Below are 16,762 nucleotides of genomic sequence, written 5' to 3' on the forward strand. Positions count from 1 at the left end.
TTCAGATCATACCTTCCCTAATGTGTCATAGCCTGCTTGGTATACCCTAAAGATTACTTTCGCTTAATGGGCAGTAAGTTAGGGCCCATATTTTCTATTTACTGCGACTTTTCATTGTTGAACTATTATGGCTCATTGTGAAATATATAAAACACTTGGCAGCACTAAATTCGATTCAAAAGCTGACAGCATTGTTTTCTGGGGCACGGTATGCTTTGCTTTCCCAAAAGGGGTTTATCTGTGTTGTCTATTATTCTGGGACATTCTTTAAGCAATTCAAACATTACAGCTTTAAGAACAAAGCTAGTGTTTAGCAGAAATATTTATTTTTTCTTCTTTTTAGTAATGTTTTATAGTGAAGCCTGAGTCCCAAGAAGAATTACCATATATGTTAAGGCATGCATTTTGATATAATTATGTAACCATTCCTGCCCCATGATTACTGAAAGTGTATTTTGTGGGGAAAAGGTTGATGTGTCAGTCATGCAGAAATACAATATGGTTTGTCAGAACTTTAAATCTTGTGACACTGTGTGCTTAAGTCAGAGGGAGTGTTTGCATTGCTACTGCACTTATGCAAAGACGGAACTGGAGACTAAGATTCTGCGGCTACAGCATGCAAGCAGATAGACTGGCCAAATTTACCTGCTAGCCCTTGTCTGCCATGAGCACATGTATAGGTATATTTCTTCTCCATAGACACATGACCGCTTGAGCTGAAGTCACAAGCTCTATGAAAGTATAGTGAACAGTTGTACATAACCATTGGAATAGGATCACAGACCATTCAGTGAGACTGGGTCTGTTTTCCAGCCAAAGCTAAGACACAGGCTTTGATAAGTCATTTATAAATGGACATGTGTAAACAATGGAAGCAATACTATCCGAAATATTTGTTGAAGCTTTAAGCAATAGACGAGTCGACTGCTATGTGAGACACTTGTTTTTGTAGCACGTCTTCCACCATCTTAAATAGGGGCTAGACTCCTATGGATGATAGTAACCTAGTGGTGAGTGCATTCTTGCACGTATAAGAGTTTAATAATTTCGCATAATATGAAGACATTAACAAATGTACATATCTGTTAAGCTAATAATCTAAATTAGGAAATGCAGAGACTGTGTTGGGAACCTATACAGTCTTATAACATACCATTTATATTTCATACACATATAATGTAAATAATTTTTTTGTGGTACATTTAAAAACAAAAATGGTACATATGATCATGCCTAAGAGAGAGCAAATGGTACACTTACCTTGTACACTGTATAGATAAAAATATATTAGTGTCCTTAAATGAGCTCCTGAATGCATGATCCCTGTATGAAAAACAAAAGGTTCGGTAGACACTTCTGGGGAGAATGCTAGGGGACACCAAGGACTTTACATGCAAGTGTATTGAAATAGGCCCCATATGTCTGTGCTGGCAGGCATATGAACATAAGGGCTGGACCCACTAGAAAATACCTCCCTTCCCTTTGAAATTAGTTTTCTGTAGCTGTGAGGGAACCTGTTTTGTTTTTTGACAGTTCAAAGCACGAAAGTGCTACTCGCTCCATTGAAAACATTGGCAACTCTTTAAGCAATGTGTACCCACTATGACCGTTCACTTAAATAAATAAGATGTTGCGATGGGGTAAAAACTCTGTGATGCAAATGTAGGTGAGTACAGTGCTTAATTTGAGCCGGTGGTTTCCAGCGTGGGGTACCGCCACTTATTTTTGAGGGCTGGCACTTATTTTTCTGCCTCAAGCATTTACTGCGAGCAAAAGAGAGACATGGGAAACACAGAGGAAGAGAAAAACGAAAGTGTCACAAAGGGAGGAAGCAGAATGCTGCAAGAGTGAACTCAAGGGGCAAGGAGTGGCTGTAAATGGATTAAAGAGACCCAAGATGGCTTCAGGATTACGCTGCCTCAGTATTCAGTGCTCGCACATTTAATTGCAGATGCCGCGTGTTTCAGAGGAGAGCTTTGGGTATTGTCACGTTTTTATTGACAAATTAGGCACTGGGTGAGTGTGCACATTGGTTCCATAACAGACAGCTCTGATGTTGAAACACAGTTGACCGATGTCTGTAGGTCTCATATGGTCTATTACAACTATGAACTGGGCTAATGGAAACGGGAAATTTGGTCCATGTCTTTTATTCAAAATGACATACAGCTTATTCATGTTTTTTCATTTGTATACTTAATTTTATTTTATCTTTCAAGGGATTCTTGAACCTGAAATGGTCCCGCTTTGCTCGAGTGATCCTTACCCGTTCTATTGCTATCACACCAACCCTACTGGTGGCTGTTTTTCAAGACGTCCACCGCCTGACAGGGATGAACGACTTCCTTAATGTTCTCCAGAGTCTGCAGGTGAGGAGCTCTAGTAGAAGCTTTTCTCTAGGAGCCATGAATGCTGTTTTTTTACCATCTTTTTTGATAGTCACAGGCAATTTTGTAATATTGGTGGTTTTGTAATTGAATGTTTCGTATGAAATACATCAAAGGGACTTGAAGCCTGCAAAGAAGTGATCCTCAAAGTACGGCCCGGAGGCCGCATGCGGCCCTCCTGACCTTGACATTTAGCTTCGAGCAGAGCGACTGCACTGGTCTGCTGTTTACTTGATGGAGCTGAAACATTCATAAACATGTTAAATAGTGATTACTTAAACCATCTGAAGTAGAAGCGAAGAGACAAATAAGGTGCCCTGCACCACTTAACTGTAGCAATGCATTGTTTAAGACATCCTACAACAAAACTGGAAAAATAAGATTGTCTATTAAATATTCAAAAGAGTGTATTTCGTTAACTTGCAGATGTGTTTCACCCTAGTATACCATATTATATAAGTACATTCAGAAGTATTTTAAGACTGATCGTTTTAAAAGTGAACTTAGAAACATTGATGCCTCTGCCCATCTTGACAGACATGGCATTAGTGAAGTCACTTGTCGCATAGAACCTTCTGGGCGGTCTGGGTTGTTATTATATATGGACAATATTATAATTAAGGAGAAGGTTTTATACATCGCATATCCTGAACTTGTGTATTTCAAGGTGCTCTTATATGTCCTAATGAACAGAAAGGAGGCAAAGAGAAATTAGACAATTGTCTGGGATACACAATTTGGCTAAGTGGGGAAGCCAGGATTTATCCACCGTTTTCTCATTTCACATTGTGTGATTCTATTTCATTCTAATTCATTAATCACATTAATTCCTTTTTACACTTGAAACTCCCAAACTAATGATAGCACCAACCCTAACTCCTCCCCTCACAAACCCCTCTCCCATCATGCTTGCATCAGTGTGGCCCTTGGGCACACCGCAGACCACACTTTGTGGCCCCTATGAAAATGTTTGCGAGTACCCATTCTGTAAGGTATCTTTACAGACTTAAAGCATTACATCACCCTCTAAATTTTCCCATTTTTGTTGGCTAATAGAATGAAAATGTCATCTAGCAGTTTATTTAGTCACTCTTTTGTGGGCCAGTGTGGGTGTGTGAGAGACCCGGAACAGGTGACGGATACATAGAATCCCCGTAACACCCTGAGCGATTTCCAGCTCAGCAGTACTCCTTTTAGCAACCATTGCCCAATAAAATATTTCTTTGCCCTTTCCAGCATTCAAACTTGTGTTATGCAGGTTAGACCAGGACCTCTGCATCAAATGCTCAACTACCTTGAAAAGCTATAGAGCCCTTGTATCGAATGAGAATGCAGTATGGCCAATCCTAATGTAGTATAGAGCTTGCCTATTCATTGCACGTATAAACGTTTATCTGTATAAATTATCAAGAGCTGTGAGTAAAGGTCTTGCAGACATGTACAAATGGTTACTCTTAACCTTCTTTTATGTGTTGTATGTTGCAGGTGTTTTTATTGTAACATTGAAAGGTATAAAAAAATGGTATAGTACACTAGCTTTTGGAAATTAATCCTGTTTGTTCTGCATATAGTTGAAATCATGTGTAGAAGGAGCTTTTTTGCATATGTGGACATGTGTAGAAGGGGCTTCTGTGTTCCTAAAATAGCACATTCAAAGTAGTCTTTGTATTTTTGTTAATCAAATCAAAAGCATTATCCATTCCACGACTATATATATATATATATATATATATATATATATATATGTATTTTTTTTTTTCGATGGCATGTGTAGCTGCAGATACACATGCTATGCATAGGTCCTGCCATCTAGTGTTGGGCTTGTAGTGTTACAAGTTGTTTTTCTTCGAAGGAGTCTTTTCGAGTCACGGGATTGAGTGACTCCTCCTCTTCGGCTCCATTGCACATGGGCATCGACTCCATCCTAGATTGTTTTCTTTCCGCCATCGGGTTCGGACTTGTTTCTTTTCTCTCCGGTAGTTCGAGTTGGAAAAATCCAAAAAAACTACCTAATTGGTCTGTATTGTTTCGATCGCGTATCATCTCTCATTGACACTTCGGTACCTGCGGATCCAACTTCTTTACTCGCCTTTCGGGGGCACCTGTGCCCAACTCAGGCCTGGTCGGGCCGACCGCGTGGAAGCCTCATGGACCGGACCCCATTTCGCTTTTGTCCTTGGTGGCACGCTAAGTTCCCATATACAGACCAACATCTTGTCTGTAACCTTTGTCTATCTCCAGACCATCGAGAGGATACTTGTGAGGCCTGCAGATCCTTCCGCTCGAAGAAGACTCCTCGAGACAGAAGAGCGTGAAGGTTGGAAATGGTGTCCAGAAGCACTGAACGTCTCGACATGGAGGAAGAGGAGATTATGCACACCGCAGTCTCCGTCCGAGGGTCCGATTCCGAGCAGGAGTCCAAGGAGGACAGACCGGTTACGGCAGGACAGCACAATGAGTACGTCTGCCCCTGTCCAATCTAAGCCCAAACACAAGGCCTCGGGAACGCCACTGCCAGAAGGCCATGGCTCCACCCGCAAAAAGGCTTCTGGTGACCAAGCAACAGCTTTGGCACCGAGAAAGGCCATGCCACTGAAGCCTTCGGACTCTAGCCGAACCACAGGCTCCGAAACAGGCAAACACCCGACCCATTGAGTCGAAGCCTCGAAAATCCCTTTCGGAGCCGTGGCCAACATCCACTACCGGCCTTTCGATCCAGAGAAAACCGGCTTCCGAGCCAAAAAGACCCATCTTCACAGAGGAGCATGGATTTTTAAAACAACTTAAAGAAAGCCATATGTTTTCTGGGAAGGAACTCGCACAAATGGAGGAAATTGATGAAAGGCAGGCCAGAATTCATATTCATAAAGACACTGGCAAGATTCTAACTGCACCTCCTCTGAAGACTAAGAGGAAGCTAGCCTTTCAAGGAAAATTGGACACTGATCAGCCACCAGCTAAAGTGCCAAGACTTAAGCAATAAACTCCACCTCCACAGTTTTCACCACATTAATCTCCTCCTCATTCTCCTCACCTGACTGTCTCTCCACCTACTACTCCTACACCTGCACAGTCTCCAGTACACTCTGCAGATTCACAACATGACAATGTCGACCCATGGGATCTCTATGATCCAGATCCCATTTCCGATAATAGCCCAGACTGCTTTCCTTCCAAACCATCACCACCAGAAGATAGCATTGTATACACCCAGGTTCTGGCTAGGGCGGCATCATACCACAATGTAGCCATGCACATCGAGCCTTTTGAGGATGATTTTCTCTTTAATACATTAGCCTCCACTCACACTACTTACCAGTCCCTTCCCATGCTTCCAGGCATGTTGAAACAAGCACATCAAATTTTTCAAGAGCCAGTCAAAGCCAGGATCAACACTCCCAGACTGGATAAAAAATATAAACCACCTCCCTCTGACCTGGCATTAATTACCCAACAACTACCTCCTGATTCTGTAGTTGTCAGTGCGGCAAGGAAAAGGGCCAACTCCCAGTCATCTGGTGATGCACCACCACCAGACAAGGAGAGCAGGAAATTTGATGCTGCTGGCAAAAGAGTAGCATCACAAGCAGCTAATCAATGGAGAATAGCCAACCCCCAAGCACTACTGGCTAGGTATGATAGGGCCCACTGGGACGAGATGAAAGATACCATCCAGCATCTCCCCAAAGATCAACTAAAGAGGGCACAGCAAATAGTCGAGGAAGGGCAGGCTATTACGAACAACCAAATTAGGTCAGCTCTAGACTCAGCAGACACAGCAGCTAGGACAATCAATACTGCTGTTACCATTAGGAGACACGCATGGCTTCGGTCGTCAGGGTTTAAACCAGAAATCCAGCAGGCTGTCCTTAACATGTCATTCAATGAGAAACAGCTTTTTGGCCCTCAAGTTGATACGACCATTGAAAAAAATGAAGAAAGACTCGGACACCGCTAAAGCCATGGGTGCTCTGTATACTACACAATACAGAGGTTCATTTCGAAAGCCTCAATACAGGGGTGTTTTTTAGAGCACAAACGTCCTGAGGCATCCACCTCACAATCCAAACCATCTTACCAGCCTCAGTACCAACGAGGTGGGTTTAGAGGAACTTATAAAGGCCAATTCCCCAGAGGTAGGGGAAAATATCAGCCAACACAACAAACAACACACACAAAACAGTGACTCGCTCCACATCTTCCCTCATCACACTTCACCTGTGGGAAGAAGACTGCAAACATTCCACAAAAATTGGTTACCCATTACAACAGACAATTGGGTATTATCCATTATCCGCAATGGTTACTGCATAGAATTGGCACAAATTCCTCCAGATATACCTCCAAAACCACCAACACATCTCCATGTTGCAAGAAGAAGTACAGTCACTATTACTCAAACAAGCCATAGAGCTTGTACCACAACATCAAATAGGAACAGGGGTATACTCCCTGTACTTCCTTATTCCCCAAAAAGATGGAACCTTGAGACCAATACTAGATCTCAGAACTCTCAATCTTTACATCCTATCAAAACACTTTCACATGGTAACACTACAGGATGTAGTCCCACTGCTACAACAACAAGATTTCATGGCAACATTAGACCTCAAGGATGCGTATTTTCATATACCCATCCATTCAGCGCACAGAAAATATCTCAGGTTTGTAATACAAGGAAAACATTATCAGTTCAAAGTGTTACCCATCGGGATAACAACAGCTCCCAGAGTATTTACAAAATGCCTTACGGTAGTTGCAGTCTACCTAAGAAGGCAACACATCCATGTCTTTCCATATCTCGACAACTGGCTAATAAAATCCAACAGTCCTACAGTGTCAAAACCACATACATTATGTAATAAAAAACCTACACACTCTAGGGTTCTCTGTAAACTACCAAAAATCCCACTTGTAACCGGCGCAAATTCAACAGTATTTAGGAGCCACACTAAATACGCAAACAGCACTTGCAAGCCCAAGTCCACAAAAGATACAAACATTCCACAATGTCTTGGCACAAATTCAGTCAGACCAACAATACACAGTCCAATTTGTCATGAAACTGTTGGGCATGATGGCATCATGCATCTCCATGGTCCCAAATGCAAGATTAAGCATGCGGCCCTTACAACAGTGCCTTGCAAAACAATGGTCACAAGCACACGGTCAACTTCAAGATCTAGTGTTGATAGACCTCCAAACACGCATATCGGTTCAGTTGTGGAATTCCACAAATTTAAACAAAGGGTGGCCATTTCAAGACCCTGTGCCTCAAACCACACTTACAACAGATGCATCAATGATTGGATGGGGAGCACACCTCAACAATCACAACATTCAAGGACAATGGGACAACAAACACAAACAACTTCACATAGATCACCTAGAATTGCTAGCCGTATTCCTAGCACTCAAAGCCTTTCAACCTCTTCTCGCTCACAAACACATTCCGATCAAAACTGACAACATGACTACAATGTATTACCTAAACAAACAAGGAGGGACCCACTCCTCGCAACTGTCCCTTCTAGCACAAAAGATTTGGCATTGGGCAATACACAACAACATTCACCTTGTAGCACAATACATTCCAGGGATACACAACCAATTAGCAGATGTTCTCAGCCGAGATCATCAACAAACACACGAGTGGGAAATTCATCCCCAGGTGCTTCAAACGTAATTTCATCACTGGGGAACACCAGACATAGACCTATTCGCCACCAGCGAAAATGCAAAATTCCAAAACTTCGCATCCAGGTTCCCACACCCTCTATCCAGGGGCAATGCTCCATGGATCAACTGGTCAGGGATATTTGCTTACACTTTTCCCCCTCTCCCGCTCATTCCAATTCTAGTCAACAAACTGCATCAAAACAAACTCAAACTCATACTTATAGCACCAACGTGGGCACGTCAACCATGGTACATGACACTGTTAGATCTTTCAGTAGTACCACACATCAACCTGCCCAACAGACCAGATCTCTTAACACAAAACAGACAACTTATCAGGCATCCAAATCCAACAATACTCAGTCTAGCGATTTGGCTCCTGAAGTCTTAGAGTTTGGATACCTACATCTTTCATCAGAATGTATGGAAGTATTTAAACAAGCTAGAAAACCCACTACCAGGCAGTGTTGTGTAAACAAATGGAAAAGGTTTTACTGTCAATTTAAACAGATTGCCCCTCTTTCAGCATCAATACAAGACATTGTAAGTTACTTGCTTTATCTGCAAAAAGCAAATTTAGCCTTTTCGTCCATCAAAATACATCTCACTGCTATTTCAGCGTATTTGCAAAATATACAACACACCTCTCTATTTAGAGTCCCTGTTATCAAAGCCTTCATGGAAGGACTAAAACGTATCATACTACCAAGAACACCCCCAGTGCCTTCATGGAATCTAAATATTGTACTCGCATGACTCTTGGGTCCACCATTTGAACCTATGCATTCATGTCCGATTCAATACCTAACATGGAAAGTAGCATTTCTAGTTCCAAATACTTCATTAAGAAGAGTTAGTGAAATACAAGCTTTCACTATTGCGCAACCCTTCATACAAGTACACAAACATAAAGTAGTACTTCGGACAAACCCAAAATTTCTACCTAAGGTGATTTCACCGTTTCATATCAATCAAACAGTGGAACTCCCAGTCTTCTTCCCACAGCTAGACTCTGTAGCAGAAAGAGCGCTGCATATATAAGACATTAAAAGAGCTATAATGTATTACATTGATAGAACTAAGTCATTTAGGAAAACCAAACCGTTATTTGTGACGTTCCAAAAACCACATACCGGTAATCCTATATCAAAACAAGGACTAGCTAGATGGATAGTAAAATGCATTGAACGTGTTACCTAAAAGCCAAAAGACAGCTATTAGTAACACCAAAAGCACATTCCACCAGGAAAAAAGGAGCAACAGTGGCATTTTTAGGAAATATACCAATGACAGAAATCTGTAAAGCAGCCACTAAGTCAACTCCCCATACATTTACCAAGCATTACTGTGTAGATGTGTTAGCAACACAACAAGCCACAGTAGGACAGGCTGTACTAAGAACACTATTTCCAACAACTTCAACTCCTACAAGCTGACCACCGCTTATGGGAGGAAAACTGCTTTGTAGTCTGTGCATAGCTTGTGTATCTGCAGCTACACATGCCATCGAACGGAAAATGTCACTTACCCAGTGTACATCTGTTTGTGGCATGTTCTGCTGCAGATTCACATGCGCTCTCCTGCCTCCCCGGGAGCCTGTAGCCGTTTAAGTTAAAACATTCATTTCTACATATGTATATATATATCTCTGTTCCATTTGCATGGACATCTCTTTTCTTTACACTCTATCACTCCTACCTTACCCTCTGTGGGAAAACAATCTAAGATGGAGTCGATGCCCATGCGCAATGGAGCCGAAGAGGAGGAGTCACTCGATGCCGTGACTCGAAAAGACTTCTTAGAAGAAAAACAACTTGTAACACTCAGAGCCCAACACTAAATGGCAGGACCTATGCATAGCATGTGAATCTGCAGCGGAACATGCCACGAACAGATGTACACTGGGTAAGTGACATTTTCCATATATATATATCTATCTCTGAAAATGGCGTGGCCGCAACAATTTTAAATACATAGCGTAATTCAACAAGAAATATAAATACACCACTTAAGTAGCAGAACTACCTTGTCCATTCCTTGATTTTACTTAATGTAATCCTTTTATATTTTGATGAATACATTCTTTCCCTATTTCTGTATTTTACAGCTTCCCTTTGCTCTGATCCCTATTCTCACCTTCACCAGCCTACGGCCTGTGATGAATGATTTTGCAAATGGACTGTAAGTATAAGAGTGCATTGGTCTTCTTGCAGTTGAATATTATATACTTGGTAGTAAGATTCTTTTTTAAGGAGATGGATGCAGATATTGAAAAGACACATACATGTCTGTTGTCTTGGTTCTTCATAGGTCAGGCTGCTATTATTGACCTACAATAACCAGTTTTAAAGAAGGGTGTATGATTTGTTCAACGGGTATGAGGCAGGTATGTACATGGTCTGGTTGAATGAATGTGATAGAGGAAGGAGTGTGGTACAGGAAGAGGGCTTTGTGCTGAGAAAGATGTGTATGTTTAGCATCTTTTGCATCATTGTTCAGGTTGTGGTCTGAGGTAAAACATTGGGGTGTTACTGAACGTATGTTGTACGTACAGACACATTGTCGAAAAACACCCAATACTAATATCTTGCCGACCAAAATGTTCTCAGTCCTGAGGAAATAGTACCAAGGCTGTTATTGTCCTAGAAGAATTTGATTTAAGACTGGCTAGTGTTAAATGTCATTAAGGGTCTATGCCTAGAAAATGTGAGCTGCAATACATATGCCTGTGTATGGAGGCAATGATCATTTGTGTTGCCCTAGGTACATCAGTCCTTCTCACATCTTACATCAGTATTATAAGATATTGCTAAGGGATAAACCACTTTCAGCACTGAAAGTCTATGGTATTGTTTATCATCTGAAAACAGGAAGTGACTGTGTTATCTTGCTGAGAAATTATTCTGTTGCCTCATATTTCTTTTCTTCCAGTTTGAGGCAGGACAGTAAAGGGGTAGCATGAATCCCTCTCTCAGTTTGTAGGCGAGAGAAGCAGACACAGGGGTGTGGAATTTAGCAGAATATCTACTTGCCCATGGGACAGGTTGCTTTATAAATCTACTTGCCCTGTAAAAAAAAAAAATCTACTTTTTCCTTTGGTGCCATGTAATGAGGCGACTTATTATGGCAGCCATCTCATTATGTAAGAGCTCTCTCTAATTATGCCAGGTCAAATCTATAGTAGGACTTGAATACTAGCAATTTCAAGCCCTTCTATAGCAATTTCCATATGATGCCAACTTTCCGCAGATCTACTTACTGCGGCTGGAGGAAGCAGTAAGCAATAGTTCCAGGGCTGGAATGACTGAGTCTGTGCAAACCTACAACTTCGCATCTTTTAAGGATTTTCACCAGCTCTTCTCTAATCTTTTCCCATACTGAGAAAGCTTGGTAATTTACTCCTGACAAGAGCAGAAGTAGACGTTCTTCCAGGGTTGGGAAAAAAAAGTGATTGAAAGAAAAGTTAACTTGTTTTCGCTGAATAAGTTTTTCTCATGAGCAAATCTACACATGCCTATTTGCTCATGCTTAAATACAGTTCACAAATATTTTCTTGGAGTACTATTTCCTGGTCTACGTTTGTAAATTGTTGTGAATTCATGAAAGCCACTAGTGCAAAGATACACCATGGGTGCATTTTTGTGACTTTCTTTAAGAATTTGCCCCCTTATTAGTTCTGGCGTTAACCAAGACATTTTGTTTTTATTAAAATTATATTTCTCGTTCTATCCCTTTATTGGCTGGCTTTACTGTAAGTGATAGCATTCTGCTCTTCCACAAGGAGCATAGTGGAGCTCAAAGTAGTTTTGTTCGGTGCCAGGAACTACTGTGGCAATATGTGCTTTTAGAGACCACATTTTTTTTTTTGCTTTTTGCCATGTTTTGTTACAGTGGCAAAGGCTTGGCAGCTCCCACAACAATAGTGTAACAAACGGCATGTCAAAACAAGACACACATTGACAAAACCAAAAGACTGACCACCAATGTCTGATCAGTTGTTTTTACCAGTGCTTATTTATTTTCATGTTCCCCATAACCTTGTTGAACATGGATTTTTCTTTATGAATATTTTAAAAATACTAGCTTGCATCAACACATTTAACTAAATTATGGGTCAAAGAAATAGTATCTAAAATGTCACATTAATTTAGCAAAAGCTTTTTTCATACTTGCATTTGTTTTTGTGATCATTTTATTTTGAAGGCAGAGATCTTCAATCTTGCTTATAGGCTTTTCTAAACATTTACATCTAAACAGAGAGCATTCTGAGGGCATTATACGTATTCTCATATTGTTAAACCTTTCAAACGCGTGTATGCATTTTTTTTTTTACTGGAACCACTGTAAGTAGTGCAATGTGACTTTGAAATGATTATTTAGAGAGCTCATCCTAATAATAAAGGCTTTGCATTAATGAACCATAAATACACATTTGAACAGCATTAACACATGGACACAAATATTACCTCAACTGCAGATAGTTTCCTTCCATGTAAACTGGCAGCCAAAGAGTTTGTTTTGCAGAGCGTTGGGCCTAGTTGTCCCAAGGACAAAATAAACATGAAACTTGTTGTCCTTGACCCCAAACAATATGTCCGGGGCTCCAGGCTATAGGAATTCCACCCCCCAGCCGAGACATGAGGAAAACATGCTTATGCAACATCCCATTGGCCGTCACTGATCTTTTAGGCCATACTGAGGCTGTTTCCTGTCCCTCCTTCTATATTAATTCATACACTTGGAGCCTAACCTTGGACACCCATTTGTCTTCTATAACATTGTATGTTGGGGTGCAAACCTTGGAAGTTGTTTTGTATCTGGAAAGGGTGTCTGTTGATGACTACAATTTGTCCTGTTGTGCTAGGAGTTTTCCTTATCAATCCAGACAGCAATTATCTGTTCAGGGATGCAGGGGCATTTGCCTTTTATACTTATACTTTGCTTGAATGGTCCTCTTCTCCCTGGCAACAGGTTTGATGCTTATCTCCTTAGTTTCCATCACTTAAAATGATGGTTTATGGGCTGGGACCAGAGGTTTCTTTGGGAAGAGATGTCATAGGACTGCAGATGGTCACTCCGGATTTCAACGCATGCACCCTTCTGGTTTTGGTGGAGAGCAAGGCTTCTGCTCTCATTCTTACAGAAACCGAGCAGTGTTATCTGTTGGTGGAGCTTCACTCAGGAATTCACACTGTATTCCCTTTGCAACATATTCAGCTGGAGTTCTGGACTTTAAACTGCAGATTTGGAGCTCAGGAACTCTACACTTTCAGATGGTTTATTCTGCTAACTGTGGCTTGGTTCTGGAAAAATATTGTATGCACTGTCAAGTTCATTTTATTGTTGACTATGGGCAGATTCATCATCACTTAAGATATATTTACCCCCAAACTCTTAAATGCCACTCTGTGAACATCGTTTTCTGAAGGATTTTTTCTGGTACATGCATGTCATCAGGACCATCATTTAAGAGATGCTGCTTCTTGGTCAGTGGAGACATTCAGGAACTCGGCACTAGAGGTCTTGTTCTTCAGAATTCTCTGAACTTTGTATGGAGCGTATGAGACAGAAAAAAATTGAAATCATGACTTGTCAGATATTGTGGATTTTCAGCCACTCTGTGAAAAGCAATTTTAATCCTTAGTTATTTGTGGAGTTCAAGTCATAAAAACTCCGGTATTTGTAAATGTTTGGGCTTTTAGCTTTCAAAGTCTGACAAAGAGAATGTCTGCAGTGCCTATGTCTATAGTGCAGCTTTTACAAAGTGTTTAATTTGTGTTTCTATTCTGATCAAAGCAACTTAGTGTTAGGCTTGTGTGATTTTGCAGCATAAGGTTTAGAAAAATGTGTGAAGATTAACATTGGTTATTTCAAGTGGTTACTGTCCCCCATCTCCCTAGCAAAGAGGAGTACTAGTATTCATTGTCTGTTGCACTTACACATAAACCTTGCACGTTCGACCCGGGGGAGCGAGGGCCCAAGGAGCTGCTATGGTTTACAGCTGCAGTAGTAGTACTGCTAACGGAGGAAATTGTTTGCTAGGGGGCAAAGGAAGGAACGTGGGGTGGCAATGGAGTGCAGGCGGTGTGTGCAGAGGCGGGAAGCGTTGGGCGGTGCAGCTTATGTCTGTAATGGTGAGTCATCTCCCTGATCGTTTTTCGCTCACTACGGTTTGCCACCAACTTCATACTCTCCTTTCAACTACCTGCAGCTCTCTGAAACATTGGCCTTCTTCTTTCTTGCCTTGAGGGAACTTGCATACCAGTGGAGTCATTGGCCAGTAGAGTTGGTTTTTACCCCAGATTTTACCTCTGCCATCTTCGAGTGTGGGCTGGTGGTTCAGAAAACCTCAGAGCCTCCGCCTGAGGACCATTGTTCATTGTGTATTGTGCAACGAAGCATATTTTCCAAGAGAACTGAGGAGTGTGGCTCTCTTGGAGTGGTTATTGTGCTTAGTTTTACTGCCTCCTGGCTCTGCCTCTTATACTCCCTTTCGGATCCTTGTTGCCGTATTTGTCGGTGACTAGATTATTTGCTCATTCCCTGTTAGTCGTCGCTTTGCCCTGCCTCACCTCGCCTTGGTGTGCCACAACAAACCCTCCTCCAAGGGCACCCCCTCTTCTGGCGGCAGTGACTGTGCCTTGAGAAGTATGGCAATTGATGGATGCTGGCCTCTGTTGCCATTGGTGGGATTAATCTTGTATTTTGTGGTTCCATATGGATTTTCCTCTGCCCTACTCTTTCCCTAAACTCCTGCAAAGGCCCTAGTTACTTTGTTAATCAGCTTTATACCCAGGCTACTTTGGAGCTCGAAGGTTGTCTTAGTGCCTGGAGCATAAAGGACACAGGAGTTTCTTTTTCGAAACATCCAAGGAAGTTGTTAAATTGCATCAAACAAAAAATTATGACAACCAGAAAGGTCCACTGTGGATGGATGGTGCTTATAAGAGCATGTAAGAAAACTAAATAAAATCCTTTGAGAAACAAGACTCTGCATTTGAATTCCCTGAAGGACTTTTCACACCATCCCCACCGTTTTTCAGAAATTTGAGATTGGAACCAAGGGTGTGCCTTCTCAGGAACTTAATCAGGAAAACCAGCATGTAAAATAATCAGTTGAATCTGCTGTATTGACTAGTGGTTATTCTGGCATGTGCTGGGAGAGTGGTTCATCCATTTTGGATAATGGAGTAGTCCCGAATATACAGCCTTGCAGAGAGGACTTCCCCTTATCAGGTATTTACATTGTGTTAATAAAGCCAATGTCAGCTGTTTTCCCCCCTCAACATGATTGTTACCCCCTCATTGTAACTCCTTAAAAAAACAGTGTGAAACTTTTTAGTTGCCCCCTAGTGATAAAATCTTTGACTTCCAGGATCTCAGTCTCTCCAGAGCTGAAATTCAGTCTACACTCTTCATGTAACCTTCCTGCTAACTATGTCCAGTATTCTGAGTCATTGCAATGTTTGGAAATACTTTTATCTTCTATTTTGTCTCTCTTAGATAAATCTGTGAATAACTTGGACCATATCCTTAACTATTTCACTATTCTTAAAAATGTAGTCCCTGCAAAGGAGACGTCCTGTAATAGTAAAGTGAGTCCTCATCTGGCAACAAGAGGAGGCAGCCATCATCATTATTTACCTGCCTCAACATTAGGTTATCAGCAGATAGTCCTGCCGGCTGGTTTCTCTACTAGTTACAGGGAATTTAGATCACAAGCTGGCTTTCTAAAATGCTGCAAAACTAAAGAAGTTAGTGTCAACTTGAATGAGAGCATCCAGACTGTATCTCTGGAAAATTTATTTGATCCTCCTTTTTCAGAATCTTGTCCTGCGACTCCTCCCTTTTTCAGATAATGGACACATATGTAATCTGTTTGCTACTTCTCATGATAAAGAGGCTGCGGTAGCATCAAAGGTGGAGTGCAAGAAAACATTGCTGGCTAAAGGGGGCAAGATCAAAAACTCCTGAGAGAGAAAAATAAGGCTGGATCACAGAAAAAAGTGCAAAAAGATGCGTTTTGCAACAGTGGATGTATTGATCTTGCAAGAGGAAAAAGTCTCATCTGGGATTTTAGCCAGAGAGGCCACTGTGCAACAGGGTTCTGAGGAAGCTTCACCCAACACAGCTAAAAATGAGATAGACCATTCGAACGGTGGTTCTCTTCCTGTTTGTTCCATCAAGCCCTTAATCCCTATGCCAAGATTTTTTTCCTCACAACTAATCAACAATATTATTTACAGTAGGAAAACATGAGGTTGAATGGATCTTGTTATGTGACGAATGTGCCAGCTATTCTGGAATTTATTGCAATATTTGCTCAAGAAATATCTCTTAACTCAGTCATTTTTGTCCGCTTGCTTTGCAGATATTGAATGAACAGAGGTTTGTTCTAATTAGTTATAGTTAATTGGTGCAAATTGGGAATTCCTGTGGGCGTAATTTGGCTAGAGTTTATTCAGCTCTAAGTGGTGTCAAATTTAACTTTGCAAAACTGTGAGCATTTACTTACGCGTGGTATCTATGTCTTTCCTATTCAGCAGGGGATGGACAAAAAAGCTCTCTGTTCTGAAATATTGGGTGAGGTTGTTGGTTCCCCAGATATATGGGCCCTCTTCCGAATAGATGAAAGACACAGGAAAAATAACAAAAATGAATTGGTATCTGTGGGTGAAGGGGACAGGAGAGTCTTT

General features: G+C 41.3%; 1 protein-coding gene across 3 annotated transcripts in view; it reads left to right on the plus strand.

The window, feature by feature from the left end:
• Positions 1-16,762, plus strand: part of SLC11A2 (solute carrier family 11 member 2) — a 334,480-nt gene that overhangs the window by 286,893 nt on the left and 30,825 nt on the right. For all 3 annotated transcript variants that reach the window (XM_069230910.1, XM_069230911.1, XM_069230912.1), the window contains 2 exons: positions 2,220-2,369; positions 10,174-10,247. In XM_069230910.1, coding sequence (XP_069087011.1) covers positions 2,220-2,369; positions 10,174-10,247 — 224 coding nt within the window. The remainder of the gene's footprint in view (positions 1-2,219; positions 2,370-10,173; positions 10,248-16,762) is intronic.

The sequence above is a fragment of the Pleurodeles waltl genome, chromosome 4_2, assembly GCF_031143425.1.
Source record: "Pleurodeles waltl isolate 20211129_DDA chromosome 4_2, aPleWal1.hap1.20221129, whole genome shotgun sequence".
Lineage (NCBI taxonomy): Eukaryota > Metazoa > Chordata > Amphibia > Caudata > Salamandridae > Pleurodeles > Pleurodeles waltl.